We start from the raw sequence: 16,399 nt of genomic DNA, 5'->3' as shown, positions 1-16,399 counted from the left end.
TAGACATAAGAACTCAAACTTCAAATTTCTGTTGAATATCCCTTACCACAAGCATTCATATATACTAAAGCAAATACAACCACCAAATTACTTACAAATGGTTAAACATTATGTTACACGTCAGATGCCATGTCACACACACACCATCAAAATAAACGGAATTTTATCAACAATGTAAAAATCTATTAATTTTATCCACATTTGAAGGAAAATAAAATTGGAACTAATCCACGTAGACTTAATTGACCAAGCGATTAAACTTAATTGATCGATTAAAAGCTAATACAAATTAACCAAGTTAAATAGGTAGAAATTGTCACATCTTTGGTAGGATGTAGAATTCAAATTCAAAAGAAGGAATATAGCATAATACCGAGGCGGCATAATAATATATAATATCATCTGATTTAACTGTAATGACCAGTGAACAAGGAAAGAAACAAATAATATTGACAATCAATATTGTCAGGACACTAGCATAGAGTCTTGAAACTGGCCTTGTTCTTTTCAAGCTTTAGGATCAACATTCTAAACATACTGAAAATAATATTCATCACTGACTTCCACATCCTAACTTTTATGTTAAGATTATACACTTTGGCCAAAGATATATAGACAACATTACATATGGAACAAACATATAATTACAATTTAAAATTAAGACCGTCCATATGTCATAGTAACCGAGGATCGCCTCGATAAAGTGTTTTGTATAAGTTGGCTTAGATAGGTTAAAAATGAAACTCGGTAGAAACTATATATGATGTGATGAAACTGAAACCCTAAGCGTTATATGTGATTACCAAAGACCAAATATTTTTAATATACAAGATAGATTGACAATTTTAGCTCGAAATTTTTCTTAAACTTGAATTATTGTAACTATATATTCATGTAAAAGAAACTGCAAAGAATGAAAATCTTTTGCAGGTTTTGCCATCTCTATATACGATTGTAAGTAGGAACAGTGGGCGGGGGACTTAGGGTTTTTCTTTATTGGGATCAGTTTTGATGCCGAGATGCCTTTTAACTTGATATCTTGATGTTTGAATAGAGTCACATAGCATAATGATAATTTGTCGTTGCAAACGGTAAAACTAAGTGCTACAATGAGGTTTTGAGGTGATCATGACTTCGTTCAATCACCTTTTGGAAAGAAAAACTGAAAATTTTAACTGAATTTGAAACTTATATTTTCTATCGTATCACATTTGTGTGTGTGTGTATAGATAACTGCAATGGATTGAAACAAGAGAAGTTGTTTTCGTATTTAAGGTGCACACAGTTTGTAAGAACAATGTATATTAAAATGGGTCATTAAACCATTAAACATAAAATGTAGTCTAGAGTATAGAAATATACAATGACAATATTTACATGTTATGTTGTCCGGTAATAAAAAGTATCGTGACCCTGAGAAGAGACGAAAATAAGTTGAGATCCGGTTAATGCCAACAAGGCCACTAAAAGAAAATTTTAAATTCAAGTATATATATAAGCATCAACCATCACAAGTTTTTAAGAGCTCCCTAGAAAACTATAAAAAAATCATGGCAAAACCTCATGTTCTAGTAATACCATATCCGGCGCAAGGCCATGTACTTCCCATAATGGAACTTACTCAAAGGTTAGTCGAGCAAGGAATCAAAGTTACACTTGTTAACACCGAGGTTAACCACAAGCTCGTGACGAGCAATTGGTTAGACAAAGATAGTTTTGGGGATCTTATATCGATGGTCTCGATCCCTGATGGATTAGAACCATGGGAGGACAGGAATGACCTCTGTAAGTTGACCTTGTCAATATTACAAACCATGCCCAACAGGCTTGAAGAACTAGTAGAGAAGATTAACAAAGAAGATAACAATAAAGTTACTTGTGTTATTGCTGATGATTGTATGGGATGGGCCATACGAGTTGCGAAGAAGATGGGAATTAGAAGAGCAGCCTTCTGGCCTGCCTCAGTTGCTACATTGGCCTCCATGTTGTCCTTTCAGAAGTTGATTGATGATGGGATTATAGACAACAAAGGTGAGACATGTATATCTATATATAGGTGACAACTTTAACTAACTTTGGCAGATGAATTACCAGATTTTTTTGTTTTTATTTTGAACGGCAAGCTTCATTCAAACAACTAGTGAGACGCTAAAACCAACAAATACAATGAAAGTTACATGGAGAAATTATACTTATCTTCACATACAATGCTTTTAAACGTAGAACGATTTTTTATCCAAAATTAACCCAATGATTTTATACAATATGAACTACACATAATACAAACACTACATATCAAAACTGGTGGTGTACATGGTAATTGTAATCACCTCTCATTTACTTATAAGTGATTTAATTTAGCTGTAGTTGTGTTTATCAAATTAGGTTGTATAAAAAAAGTTATTTGGAAGGACAACACATGAAATGGGTTGATAGTTAAATTCTTTTTTAAAGACACTTAACCAACTCCTAAATCATCTATTCTAAGGTTTAAAGTGTTATTTAAACAATATTGCTTTTGTAACATAATTAACATATTTATTATTGAAAAGAATGGAAAGAGTTAGTGGCTTAACTAAACCTAAATTGTGTGTTTATGACCGTTTTCAACCTGAAGTAGTTTCCTAGCCTGCTCAACATGTGTGTTGGCATGGTCATTGGTCAATATATCACATCAAATAAGACTCGAGATGTTAATTAATTTTTTCTTAACATTTTATGTAGGCGTGCCTCTAAAAGAAGAGACAATTCAACTGTCAGAAACCATGCCTCCTATTAAATCTCAGAACCTTGGGTGGGTGTGCTTTAAGGACGTGGCTATCGTAGAAGCCTCCTTCAAACTTGTACAAGAAGCCGAAGAGGCTTCTAGAATGACAGAATGGTTTATATGCAACTCAACTATTGAGCTGGAGGCTGCAGCATTTAGCATGTATCCGAAACTATTGCCGATAGGCCCTCTACTCGCAAGCAATCGACTTGCGGACCAAGCAGGCCACTTCTGGCTAGAAGACGCAACCTGCTTAACATGGCTTGATCAGCAACCTCCACGTTCGGTCATTTATATTGCATTTGGGAGCTTCACTATTTTCAACCAAACTCAGTTTGAAGAATTGGCGCTTGGTCTTGAACATAGCAATAGACCATTCTTATGGGTGGTTCGACCAGGTATGACCAAGGAGACTACAACTGAATACCCGGATGGATTTATGGAAAGAGTAGGATCTCGTGGAAGAATCGTGAGTTGGGCACCACAACAGAAGGTCTTGGCTCACCCTTCAGTAGCATGTTTCATTAGTCACTGTGGTTGGAACTCTATTTTAGAAGGTATCAGAAACGGCATCCCTTTTTTATGTTGGCCATACTTTGCTGATCAGTATCACAATTTGGAAGACTGGGTTACGGTTAGAAAATAATGAATCTGGTATCATTACTCGTGGAGAAATAACAAGTAAGGTGGAGGAGCTTCTTAGTGACAACACGTTCATAGCAAAGGCGTTGGATTTTAAAAAAAATGTTACAACTAGCGTCAGAGAAGGGGGTTGCTCACACACAAACCTAAGCAATTTTATTAAATGGATCAAAGATATATGAAGACAATTCTCATATTCGTTGTGCCTTGTTATTGTCGAACCAAATTGCATCAAACCACAAAACTCACTATTATGCTATGTTGGTATCGAATTATTGATGATGTACTGTTTTCCAATTTCTTGATGTTGTTTCTATTTGCTTTAATAAATAAATTCTATTTGACCGTCAAATTGACACTATAACTCACTTTTTTTTAAACTAAAAGACTTTGAACTTTAGACATTTAAAAATAGATATATTCACAACCAACCAATCAGAAAACGTTAAATAAGCTCTACGGACTAAATTTAATCTATTCAAATCCAGAAGGTACTATGAGTACACGTAAATAAACAATCAAATCACCAACGTCACCATCACCACACTCGCCGCTGCCACCACCATCATTGTCGCCTTCACCACCACTACCATTACCGCCGCTCCCACTATGTTCCCGCCGCCATCACCACCACCTCCGTTATCATTACCACTTTTCTTTTTTCTTTTACTTTTACAAGAGTTTGTTTCTCTCTTACTTCTTTTTATTGTAGTTGTATTTCCTTTTGATTTTTTTCATGCCAATTAAGCATCATAAGCATAGTCATGTATCCTTACCCACCCACAGGCTGAAGCTTACAAGCTGAGGAAACTTAGGAATATAGAAGCAGTTAACACAAGCTGTCAGGCAGGGAAGCTCGAAGCTTCCCCCACAAGATTCCTAAGTTGACCAGGAAGCTCTTACTTCAGTAAATGACAGAAAAAGTCATGACTGCCAAAAGGTTAGTGTCTGTCATAAAGTAAAAACATCAATAGGGAAAACAGAGGCTAAACAAAGGTTGCACATAAATAACATGCACCCAGTCTGCATAAGCTGAAAGAAGAGCTGACATTTTCCCTTTAAGAAGCTTAAACTTCCCCAGAGAAGCTTCCGACTGCCTATAAAAGGAACATTTCAGCCAAAGGTATATTCATTCCGATTGACTCTATTTCTCTCTACTCTCTCTTCATACTCAATCTCATTATCGTATCATATCACTGATTCTTACGCCAGATGTTGATCGTAGGAGACCCCCTCTTACAATGAGACTAGGCTGTCGTTTTTTCTGTGATCTTAGCAGGTTAGAAAGCCCTGTTAGGAAAATACTCTTGGACCGCTATACTCTTATTGTTAGCTATCCCTTTGTAGCGGCAAGTGACGCCCACCATGGGGCTGCACTACTTAGAACAAACTTCCAGTAGTTTCAGTTTGATTGTTCTGTGTTCTTTTATGGCTGAAAAGGGTAATCCTAGCAAGAGTATTCCTCTGAATGATGATCGGCCACTTGATAACTCCTCGCCGGAGAAAAATATCGACTATACTTTGGCGGAAAAGAACGTGCCGATGGTCACGTCGTAACAATTTTTTGAGTTCCAAACACCACCCTCGTCTAGAAGTGGATCTTCTCTACAAGGAATGACTTTTTACTTCTGGTGGAGAGGATAGATACGACGCCGGAGGGTGTTAAATGGAACTTCATCTAGCTCAGGGAGCTAATAAACAACTATGCTCATGAAGAGCGAGCTAAGGGGGTGAGAATAAGACTAGATTATACTGAGGTGCCTGAAGTCACACTCTCCCCCATGCCTGGTCCATCAAACATGAGCACACCTTCTTCATCAAGAAGAAACACTCAAGGACCCGATAGCTCTCAGATTGGGGAATATGAGAACATAAGCTCTCCTCGGGAAAGGGTAAGCCTCACAGCTTCACCCATAACTCCCAATGGAGCACAGGAGAGTACACCATGGAACAGCTTTTTCAAAGCTCACTTGATGTGGTACCTCCCCAACGAGCACTTCCTTGGCATAAGCTCTGATGTCTCGCAAGCAACATGGTGACCTCGTCAGTGGTAGAAGCTGCATGCTCCATGCCTCAAGCTTACCTACAACCAGGTCTCATGTTACCTAGTATGACGTATCCTCAAATGGCTGCACTCATTTATAGTAAAACCTAGCGCACTCAAGTACTCGTGAGCCCCAAGTTCATGCATTTGGTGAAGATCTTGCATGCCTTGAAGCCTTCACATATGGTAGTTCTCGCACACCCCAAGGTCTTCGCGTTTTCACCCAATACGAAAACTCTCAAGATATAGTATTTTAATATTATAAGTTATATTTTGGGCCCTACAATAATGATTTAGTACAAGTTAAACTCTATACTTCATTAAATGTGATTTTGCAATATATATATATTACACTTATCTTCTACGTGTTTTTATTTTCTAAAAACGCTCAACTGTTAACACATGGCATCTATCATCAAATTACTATACTTTTACACCCCAACTAAACAAGGTTTGTGAAAGGGAAAATAGAACTATCCTATAATTAGCTAGATGCATGTTAGAAAACAAGAAACTACTAGATAAATTATGGGCTGAATACTAACTAAAATTTATAAGTATCATCATAAAATCACTTAAATTAACCTTTTTTTATTTTTAAGTCATTCAACTTTAACTAGCGTTTAATGTTGTGAAAGTTACGAGTGTTATTATTCATACTGCTAGTATGAAATAATATAATCGGTTAATGGATCATATTTGGTTTATTGAAATTCAATATGTCATTTAAAAAAGTAATCACTATAGATACATATATTTCATTCATGTCACTTAATTTTAATGATTTTAGTAAAACATTTCAGAAAGAATTACTCTTCACAACTATCATATACACGTCAAAAACAAACGTTTACTCTTCTACAACTTTATTTATAACCTACCCAGGGCCGACTCTCAGCCCAAGCGGGCATCGACGATAGGTTGGGACCAATTTCGCAAAGCCCGAATTTTTAAAAATAATATATATAAAGTAACACGCTTAAATGTTTTAAGCCCACTCTTTTTATATTTTTATACATTGTAAACTCAGTAAAAACAAATTAAGAGGGCCAAGATAAACAACAGAGATTAGCCCACTAAATAAGACATTCTTTTAGTACTCGTTTGAGGCACCCGAAATCTCGAAGACCGGCCTAGAGATAATGTGATGTACGTAATCACGGACTGTTACTCTTTTTTTTTTTGACAACTAATTTTTTCAACCTATTTCACCTTATGTTTCAAGTGAGATTAGAACCCACAACCATTTAGATGTAAACCACAAACCTTTATTAACACTGAGGAGTCAAAGTAACCTTTATTAACACAGAGATTACTCATAAGCTTGTGGCAAGCAATTGTTTGGATAAAGATGGTTTAGGGAATATGCATATATGGTCTCAGTTCCGTATGGTTTAGAGCCATGGGATGACAGGAGTGACCTTTGTAAGTTGGGCTTGTCAATGTTACAAACCATTCCCCTAAAGCTTGAACAATTAATAGAGATGATTAATAAAGAAGATCCAAGTAAAGTTGCGTGTATCGTTGTTGATGATTCGCTTAGATGGGCCGTAGAGTTGGCAAAGAAGATGGGAATTAGAAGAGCTGTCTTCCAGGCTGCGTCAGTTGCTACAATGGTTTATTTATCGTCCTATCAGTAACTTATTGATGATGAGATCATAAACAAGAATGGTAATATTGATAACTCTAATATCTTTTGTTAATGAATACAGATAAGATAGGGGCGCAGCTTGCTTGGTACCCGGGATGTCCGTGGGCACCCCCTTTTTCACCTTGTAAGGTAAATTTTGGCGATTTCGTTCGAAAATATTTATAGGTATTGAGTCTGCCAGACTCACCCCTGAATACTTTTGGTCAACCCTATGATTTAGCCCAAGCTACCCCACCACCTCTGGTCACGTGAATTGGTCAATTCTTTTTATAGCCAATTTTATTTAAGAAAAACATAAGTTGACCCCAGTAGTTGAAAGAAAGGAGAACTTTGTGATGACCCTCGGACTAAAATGTTCTGGTTCAGCAACTGAATATAGAGGTGTCTATCTAATTTTTCTTGATCTTTTAATTGCGGGCGTGCCTCTAAGTGAGGAGATGATTCGCCTGTCTGAAACCATGCCGCCTATAAAACCTCAAAACCTCCCATGGGTGTGCATTGAAGACTCATCTACAACAAAAGCTATTTTTCAATTTATAGTATAGAAGGTGGAAGCGGTGTGCATGTAATTCGTGTCCTGAGCTGGAGTCTGCGGCATTTAGCCTATACCCACAACTATTGCCGATAGGCCCTCTCCTAGCAAGAAACCGAGAAGCTGATCAGGTCGTTTTTGGCATGAAGACACCACTTGCTTAGCATGGCCTGATCAACAACCACCATGTTCAGTCATTTATGTTGCATTTGGGAGCTCCACTACTTTCAACCAAACTCAGTTTGAAGAACTGGCACTTGGCCTTGAACTTAGCAGCAGACCGTTCATGTGGGTGGTACGACCAGGTATGATTAAAAAGACTACAACGAATTATCCGGATGGATATATAAAAAGAGTAGGCTCTCGTGGAAGAATCGTGAGCTAGGCACCACAACAGAAGGTCTTGGCTCACCCTTCCGTGGCATGTTTCATTAGTCACTGTGATTGGAACTCTACTTTAGAAGGTGTGACAAACGGGGTGCCTTTTTTGTGTTGGCCACACTTTCGTGATCAGTTTCACAATGCGACACACGCTTGTGACGTCTGGAGGACTGGCATAGAGTTTGAAAAGGATGAAGCGGGTGTCATCACTCGAGACGAGATACAAGGTAAGGTGGAGCAGCTGCTCAGTGACGAAACATGCAAAGTAAAGGCATTGGAGATTAAAGAAAAGGTTATAAGTAGCATAAGTAAAAAGGGGGGGGGGGTTAAAATACAGAAATTTAAATAGTTTTATTGAATGGATACAAAAGAATGATGCAGATGCTAATTAAGCATTAGTTTGTTTATTTGTAATTTGAGTTCTTACTTTAAAGGAGTTAAGAGTTTGAATTTACTTCTCTAATTAACTTGAGTAGCAAGTTGAGTTAGTCTTTAAGCATGAGTTATGGCCTATGGGTCATTTTTTTGTATTAGATTTTATTTACTTGGTGGATCTTTTGTTCTTTTCTGCTTAATGGTTTGAGACTAGAAATTAAAATAAACCAAGTGTCACAATATGCTCTGTAAACTTTTAGTGTTTCAGTGGAAAATTGATTTTCTTTTTCAAAGTGTACCTTTTTTTTTGCTACATTCCTCGCGTATGTATTTTACCGAATTTATTCGATATCTAAAAAAATTAATAATCCTTAAATTTTTGAGGAAACTATATGAAGTGTGAAATAATTACGTAGCATACTTATAATTTCACCAAGAGTTATGCGCATAAAAATGCAACCTATATACATTATCAAGCAACTTTATACACATAATCACACAACCTTTAAACAAAGTACAACAAACTTTAAAAGAAATCGTTATAGTATATCAATACTATAATCAAATTAAAAAAAAACACAAAATGTTTGATTTTATAGTACAACTAAAAATAATAATGAAGTATATATATATAATTATATGCATTTAGAAAAACTAATGAGACTATGTAAAAAAGTCAACAATCGTGGTTATTCTTTTGCTCATATTTTCTGAGTAATTACAAACTTGTTATGGTCTCTATACTTATTGTTGATTTAGTTAGGGTGAGCAAATAACCAAACGATTAAACGAACTGGACAGAAATGAACCGATAACTGAATTAACCAAAAATCGGTTATTGTTTTTTTTGGGTACCGTCGGTTAATTGAAATTAACCGAACCATTCATATTTTTATATATTTTTAGCTTTTATGCATCCATTTCATGCTTTATACCACCATTTTATGCCTTTATACCTACATTTCATTTATTCAAGTACAACTTTAGCCTAAGTTTAATTTTATTTATTAACCAAAAACCGAAAAACAAACAGAATAAACCGAGCCATACACACACTTGCTTGCCAATGAGCTGGTGGTGGATTGGTAAGAGAAAGACTTAGTGTTTTATGCGACCCAGGTTCGATTTCTGCTCCCAACATCTAGTTTCAAATGCACCGGGATGATGATGAGACACTATGCCAGTAGGTGGCTTTCATTAGTTGGATATTTGAACTGAACTGATTTTATTTCACCGCAATATCATACCTTCAGGCAAGACAAGTGTTAAGGTGAAAGTTTTTCCCGATTAAAAAACAAATATATCCTGATATAATGAATTTTGTCGGTAGCTCATTTGGAGAATTCGTTTCCCCAACTAGACAACTTATTAAAATCAAAGGGCATAAATATAACATACACACGTAAATCATAAATACCCAAAATTGGTCATATGATATTATCCCAAAACATAAACCAACAATATTATCCCTCAATCACAATCAATCCAGCATGACAGAAGATGATCGATCTAGGGTTTCAATCCATGAACCAACCCATGATTCATCCAACACCAAACAAAGGTAACCCACATCTCTAATGTTATCAAGATTTTACCTTTTTATGGTTTTGAAGTTGAATTCATGGCAAGAATGATAATATTTGATATCCCTTTTCTCAAATTTTCCATCTAATTGAATACAATCAAACCTAATGTTGTAAAGGTGTTACCTTTTTATGGTTTTGAAGTTGAATTTATGACCAAATTGATATTATTGCAGGAAAAAGAGAAAATGGGATCAGCCTGCTGAATCCTTTGTTTCAGCCGGATTAGCAGTCCCTGGGATGCTTCCATTGGGAAATATGGGTGCTTTTGTCGGGCCTGATGTCGGTCCGGTTTCGACTGCTTGTTATGGGAACTTGCAGCAGGTTCTTATAGCTCAAAAGATTCAAGTAAGATACCATTTGTTTTAATTATTTGTTGTTTTAGTTACAAATATTTGTGTTCATGTTTGTTCGTTTAGTTAGTTTAATTAAAGGAACACAAATTTTCTGTTCGTGTTGGTTTGCTTATTAAATGAATGAACATAAACAAGCTTCCCAACTTCCCGTCGAATGGTTCACGAGGGCCGTCCTTGAGAATAATTTAAAAGTTTTGGGCTGAAGGCGAGAAAAAAATTAGGCCTTTATTTCTTTAGTAAAAAGAGTTTTTTTTATTGGGCTTAAAACAATCAAAATTTTAAATTAGATTATCATTTACAGGCCTACTTGTGTTTTGAGATATGTAAGCATGTTTGGGATTGAGTTTCAATTTTCAAATCTGCTTATTGACTTATTGGCTTTTTCAAAAAGCCATTTTGAAGAGCTATGATTTGTGGCTTTTAAAAAACAATTTTTTAACCCTTTCTAAAGCTTAAATAAATAATATCTTTGTGATTGCCAAACACTTGTTTAACTTATTGCTTTTTTAAAAAGCCAATAAGTTGTTTTCAAAATCCCAAACATATAAGTTAGTTATAAGATTGTTTTTAGGGTTATTGTTTTGTTTTGTAATTGTGAGAATTCAGTAATTGAATGTCCTTATTGTAGCCGAAGATTCAGGAGGAGTTGATTGCGAGAGAAATTGTTATAAATGATGCAGAGTCGTCTGTTCGGTACACGCTCACGAAACGGCAAACGCAAGAGGAGGTTAATATACATTCTGTTGTTTATTTTAATTATTAACGGGTTAAAATAAGTGAGATATACACTGACTGTGTGCTGTAACTTGTGCAGATTCAGATGAGCACTGGTGCCATAGTGATAACTAGGCAAGCAGCTCACTTTAATGTGAATTTGGGAATTTTTTTTTGGTTATGTTGATATTGAATGGCTTCTCCAGGGGTAAATATCGTCCACCGAACGCACCATCGGACGGTGAAAAACCGTTATATCTTAATATTTCAGCAGGCACTCATGTGAGTTCGCCATTTTTTGCCTTTTCCGGATTATTAATTATTTTGGTGAAAATAGCTAACAAATAGATATCAGGGCCCAAATTCCAATGCACTGTCTTAAATTATAGAACAAATCTAAAAATGTATGAATTTAAATTATATTCTACCAACTGATCTAAAATGACTGTATATTTCGTCACACTGATCCTTAAAATCACCGATGGCTAGCAGTTATGTAGGTTAATATAGAATAAAATTGTGACAACTTTATCATGGAATGTAGGACTTAACGATGACATACTTCAAAAGGTTCTGGTTTTCTAAGTTCTGCGTGTTCATTAAAATTTAGGCATTTAAGTTTAGATTAAAACGTGAATTTTCAAGGTCTTCATATTGGTTTGCCACTGCAGTTGGAAACAACAGCAGACAGGATAAAAGCGGTTGATCAAGCAGCTGCCATGGTAGAAGATATCCTGAAGCAGGGACCTCTAACCAATGGCTTAAAGGTGAAATATCAATATTTAATAATATTCTTAAACGGTGCATTGACCAAAATCCCAAATCATTGACTTTAAAACACTTCATATGGTCTTTATTTGTTAGGTGGTTCAACCATTTAGTACATGTGTGTTCTTGGGCTTTGAACCGGACCCCTCCTTGAACATCACCGTGCGTATCCGTGGACCAAATGTGAGCTCCTCTAACGTTTGCCCCGTGCTTTACAATATAGAAATTTTCTATTCTATTATTTTTTTTAGTAAATTTAATAAATCCTCTATTACTCAATATGTTGAAGTTGAAAAATTCTAATTTCGAAGCTTTCCCTGAAATCTCCGTATGATCGGGAGAGTTCTTTTTTGTTGCTTCTGGTTGGCTTTTGTACATGCAGGATCAGTATGTAAATCACGTTATGAATGAAACAGGATCAAAAGTGTTACTTAGAGGGCGCGGTTCAGGAAATTTAACAACAAATGCTGAAGGTAGTGTTTAATATTTATATTACTTTTGTGAGATCTTGTTGTTTCTGATTTTAAACGTGTAAGTTGTTATATACTTATTATATTCCCGTTTATTTGCGTTGCAGAACAACAACCATTACATCTGTTTTTGTCAAGTAGTAATCCTAAAAGCCTTGAACATGCAAAGCTTCTTGCTGAGAATCTTCTAGATACAATATGTGCAGAATGTGGTGCCTCTAGGTAGTCATGCTGTGCATGAAAATGAATTATATACACACACACACACACACACATATATATATATATATATTTATATATATGTGTGTGTGTATGCGTCTGTGTGTGTGTGTGGTGAGGATCCTAAGAGAACTTTTTGAAATTGAGAACTTTGAGAACTATTTTGGACCACAAAAAAATTCCTTCAGAAAAATATTAATAAAAATTACAAAACAAAAAAAATATCAAAAATATACACATATGTACATTATGTATCTTAATTGTACATATGTGTATAAAAATAGCATGTATATACGTGTTTATAAGTATTATACATATATATAATTTTGCAAAACCGAGATTTTTTTTATGAAACCGGGATGCTAGATAAACTGATGCAGGAGCATCTCCTAAGTTAAATTTTGATTTTTAATATCTTTTATTATTTTATGTTTATCTCGTTTCCTAGTTTATCTTTTCCTTGTTTACTATAAGTAGGGATCCTGATTGTTTAGTTCCTTAGTTTTTGATTTAAGTTTATTATTATAAGAACATTGTTCTTGGAACTTCGGTTCAATTTATCGTCTTTTGTTAATCATGAGTCTCTCGAGCCATTGATTGCTTCGTAAACTGCATCATAAACGTTTTGGTTTTTTTACTTATTTTTATTTTCGCATTTATTTTGGTTTTATAATCTTTTTTTATTTTTTCTTGAAGGGTTTTTTTGTGGTCTAAAATGGTTCTCAATTTCCAAATGGTTCTCACACGATCCCAATCCTATATATATATATACACATATTTGTGACTTCAAAAATTTAAGAACTTTAAGATCTTGTAACAACCGATCATTTATATATTTATTTTGTATATTTAATATTGTTTGAGGGTAATTTTGTCATTTATTATATACATTTAGATTATTATATGAGTACGTATATGTAATCATAAAGTTACATCTAATAAATGACACATCTACCTTCAAATAATAATAAATATATAAGTAAATAAATAAAATGATTGGTTGTACAAGCTCTTGAAGTTCTTAAAATTTTGATATGTATATGGATACATATATTTTACATTGCCATTTATTAAAAAAATATATATTATTTCTGATTTTCATTTCACTGTCCCAGGGTATCATCGGTTAAGGTTTATGGTGCGGTCGCGCCACCACCAATGTTGTCATTAGGGGTCCAGAATCCGACTGTTGAAGCCACCGCCAAAATAACTTCCAGCTCAGCATCATTGACTGCAGGCTTTGGTCAACCTGCAACTTCTTTGGTTACATACCCTGTGGTTTCACACGGTACAAGCTATAACGGTTATGGTGGGATATATCCGCAAGCAACGCCTTTGCAACAAGTTGCCTTGGCCCTCAAGCAAGTAACTTCTCCCGTCACTTCCACAGTTTCTGTTACCGAAAAAGTTGGAAACACGACTGCAAGTAACGTTTCTGAGAAGGAAAAACAACCCGTTCACAAACGCAAGTTTCAAGAAGGGCCCGTTAAAACACATCAGGTATCTGTGCTCTAACCTGTATATATGTATTATATCTATAATTTTGACCCGTTTGACCTGTTAGAAATTAAAAATCTATACTTTTAATACAAGACTACCGTTTTTTGCTTAGGTGTCGTCAATGACATTCACTCACACAAATTTTAAAAATATTTATTATTCATTTCTTAAATAATATAAATTTAGTAAAAATGTTTCTAAGGAAAAAAATCTCAAATTAATTTTAAAAAGTCAAATATATCACAAAATTAAAATTTTAAAAATCCCTGACTTTGGTTCTATAACGGTTAACTCGTGTAACAAACAATGTCAGTTAATCAACTAATTGATTATTTTTAAATTGTTGTAAATTGTACTGTACAATAGCTTCTTATTAACAGTGTATGATAAGTATATGGTTAAACCGTAGTTTGATTATTTATTCAATATTTTATTTAGATTAACTGCCCGTGTAGTACACGGGTCTCAAGCTAGTAAACAATAATCCAAAGCGATGTGAAAAGCTGAGTTCTTGATACAATCTTTATCGCATTAGTTCTTCGATAAATACATTGTTGGCATTAATATGGCTCTGACTTTTGTTATTAATATTACAGGTATTTACTCTGACCTTGTGTGAAGTTTACAGCTGATAATGGACCTATGTGTTGGACACATGTGTTTAATATTGATCTTATGTTCTTGTCGATTAACCGATCATTAAGAATCCTATTGGATTATATGCTTATGACTTATAACAGGTGCCAGGAATCTTGAACCAAAGTGAAGTGAAACCATCAATTCCACCGCCAAAGAAGCCGGTCCAGTCCGCATCCAGTGGCATGATGCCACCTCCTCCGAGAACCATGCCCCCGCCTCCGCCCCCTTCAAGGACAGTGGTCCCCACACCGCCAAAGTTCGATGCACTGACCACCGTCACAAAGGCGGTGGAGGTGAATAATACCTCCAAACCAGAAACCAAAGCTACCACCAAATCAGTGCCCGGTAAGCAGGGTCGAGGGTCGTCTCTGAGAATCGTGAAAAGTTTTTGGGCCGAATGCGAAAAAAAATTGGGCCTTAAATTAGTTTTGTAATTGGGTTTATACATTAAAAAAACTTTGTTTTTTCAAAAGATATATATAATATAAAAAAATAAAAATTTGGGCCTGTCAGGGTGTCGGGCCGGGGTCGGTTGACCACCCACCCTGCCTCATAGCCGGCCTTGCCGGTAAGCTTACAATCTTAACCGTTCGATCATGAAAAAGATTTGGGCCTTAAATAGTTTAGTAATTGGGTTTAAACATTAATAAACGTGTGTTTTTCCAAAAAAAACAAATTCGGGCCTATCGGGTGTCGGGCCAGGGTCGGTTTACCACCCGGCCCTGCCTCATAGCCGACCTTGCCGATAAGCTTACAATTTAACAGTTCGATCATGAAAACATCTGGGCCTTAAATTAGTTTAGTAATAGGGTTTAAACATTAAAAAACGTATTTTTTTTTTCAAAAAAATATATATAAGTTAAAAAAAATAAAAAATCGGGCCTATCAGGGTGTCGGGCCAGGGTCGGTCGACCATCCGCCCTGCCTCATAGTTGGCCTTGGCGGTAAGCTTACAATCTTAATCGTTCAATCATGAAAAAAAAATTGGGCTTTAAATTAGTTTAGTAATTGGGTTTAAACATTACAAACTCATTTCTTTTTCAAAAAAAAATATAATTTGAAAAAAAAAATTGAGTCTATCTGGGTGTCGGGCCGGGGTCGGTCAACCACCCGGCCTTACCTCATAGCCGACCCTGCCAGTAAGCTTACAATCTTAACCGTTTGATCATGAAAATTTTGGACAAAAAATATTGCTAAATGTATTTGTGAGTTTGTGACTCGTTGTCTCGACCTGTTTCAGAAACGTTAGTTAGTTTGATGGCGTATGGAGATGAAGATGATGATGAGGATGAGGATGAAGAGACGCCTGCGGATGCTGTAACGAAAGGTTCAAAGTTGTTGCAGGGTTCTAAACCTTTCTGGGCCGTGTGACGCTGTAGGCGTGCGCTTGTAATTTAACTGCTAGTTTTTCTTTTTGAAGTTTATATAGATGTGTTTGTAGTTGAGTTTCAAGAAATTTGCCTAATGGCAAAATGAAACTTGTTTTTAAGAGTAGAACACCAAATGTATAACTCACACCCAATGACTTTAGTTTTTTTTTATTTTATTATTCTTTTTTTTTTCTTTTTTTAAGTAATTTTGCATCAAATTTTCTATTTGCTTGGTGCAGTTTACAAAATCCGAAAATAATGTGATATATGATTTAACAATAAAGTTTAAGTACTGTAAACGAGTGGTTCATAGGATTGTAGCATTAAATACGGTACCAGTGTCGTGCTGATGCTGATTTTACATCTTATGGTTTTTATCAATGTTTTC

The 16,399-nt window shown here is 35.4% G+C and overlaps 1 protein-coding gene and 2 pseudogenes across 2 annotated transcripts; all 3 read left to right on the top strand.

Moving 5' to 3' along the window:
• Positions 1-1,550: 1,550 nt before the first annotated feature.
• LOC143607445 (UDP-glycosyltransferase 83A1-like) lies at positions 1,551-3,612 on the top strand (annotated as a pseudogene). The gene is made up of 2 exons (XR_013148971.1): positions 1,551-2,031; positions 2,725-3,612. The product of XR_013148971.1 is annotated as a UDP-glycosyltransferase 83A1-like (transcript).
• Positions 3,613-5,190: 1,578 nt separating this feature from the next.
• LOC143607441 (UDP-glycosyltransferase 83A1 pseudogene) lies at positions 5,191-8,409 on the top strand (annotated as a pseudogene).
• Positions 8,410-9,880: 1,471 nt separating this feature from the next.
• Positions 9,881-16,012, top strand: LOC143607443 (protein RIK-like). The gene is made up of 12 exons (XM_077082888.1): positions 9,881-9,953; positions 10,152-10,323; positions 10,960-11,058; positions 11,146-11,180; positions 11,252-11,327; positions 11,717-11,812; positions 11,910-11,996; positions 12,196-12,286; positions 12,391-12,505; positions 13,618-14,002; positions 14,743-14,986; positions 15,882-16,012. Exons 1-12 carry the CDS (start codon positions 9,883-9,885, stop codon positions 16,010-16,012), a joined length of 1,602 nt encoding a protein of 533 aa, XP_076939003.1. The 5' UTR covers positions 9,881-9,882.
• The last annotated feature ends 387 nt before the right edge of the window (positions 16,013-16,399 follow it).

The sequence above is a fragment of the Bidens hawaiensis genome, unplaced genomic scaffold (assembly GCF_021521415.1).
Source record: "Bidens hawaiensis isolate Kalapana, Puna unplaced genomic scaffold, B.hawaiensis_p1.1 tig00082523_1, whole genome shotgun sequence".
Classification (NCBI taxonomy): Eukaryota; Viridiplantae; Streptophyta; class Magnoliopsida; order Asterales; family Asteraceae; genus Bidens; species Bidens hawaiensis.
Note: the sequence above shows the minus strand (reverse complement) of the source record. Positions and strands in the feature narration are given on the sequence as shown.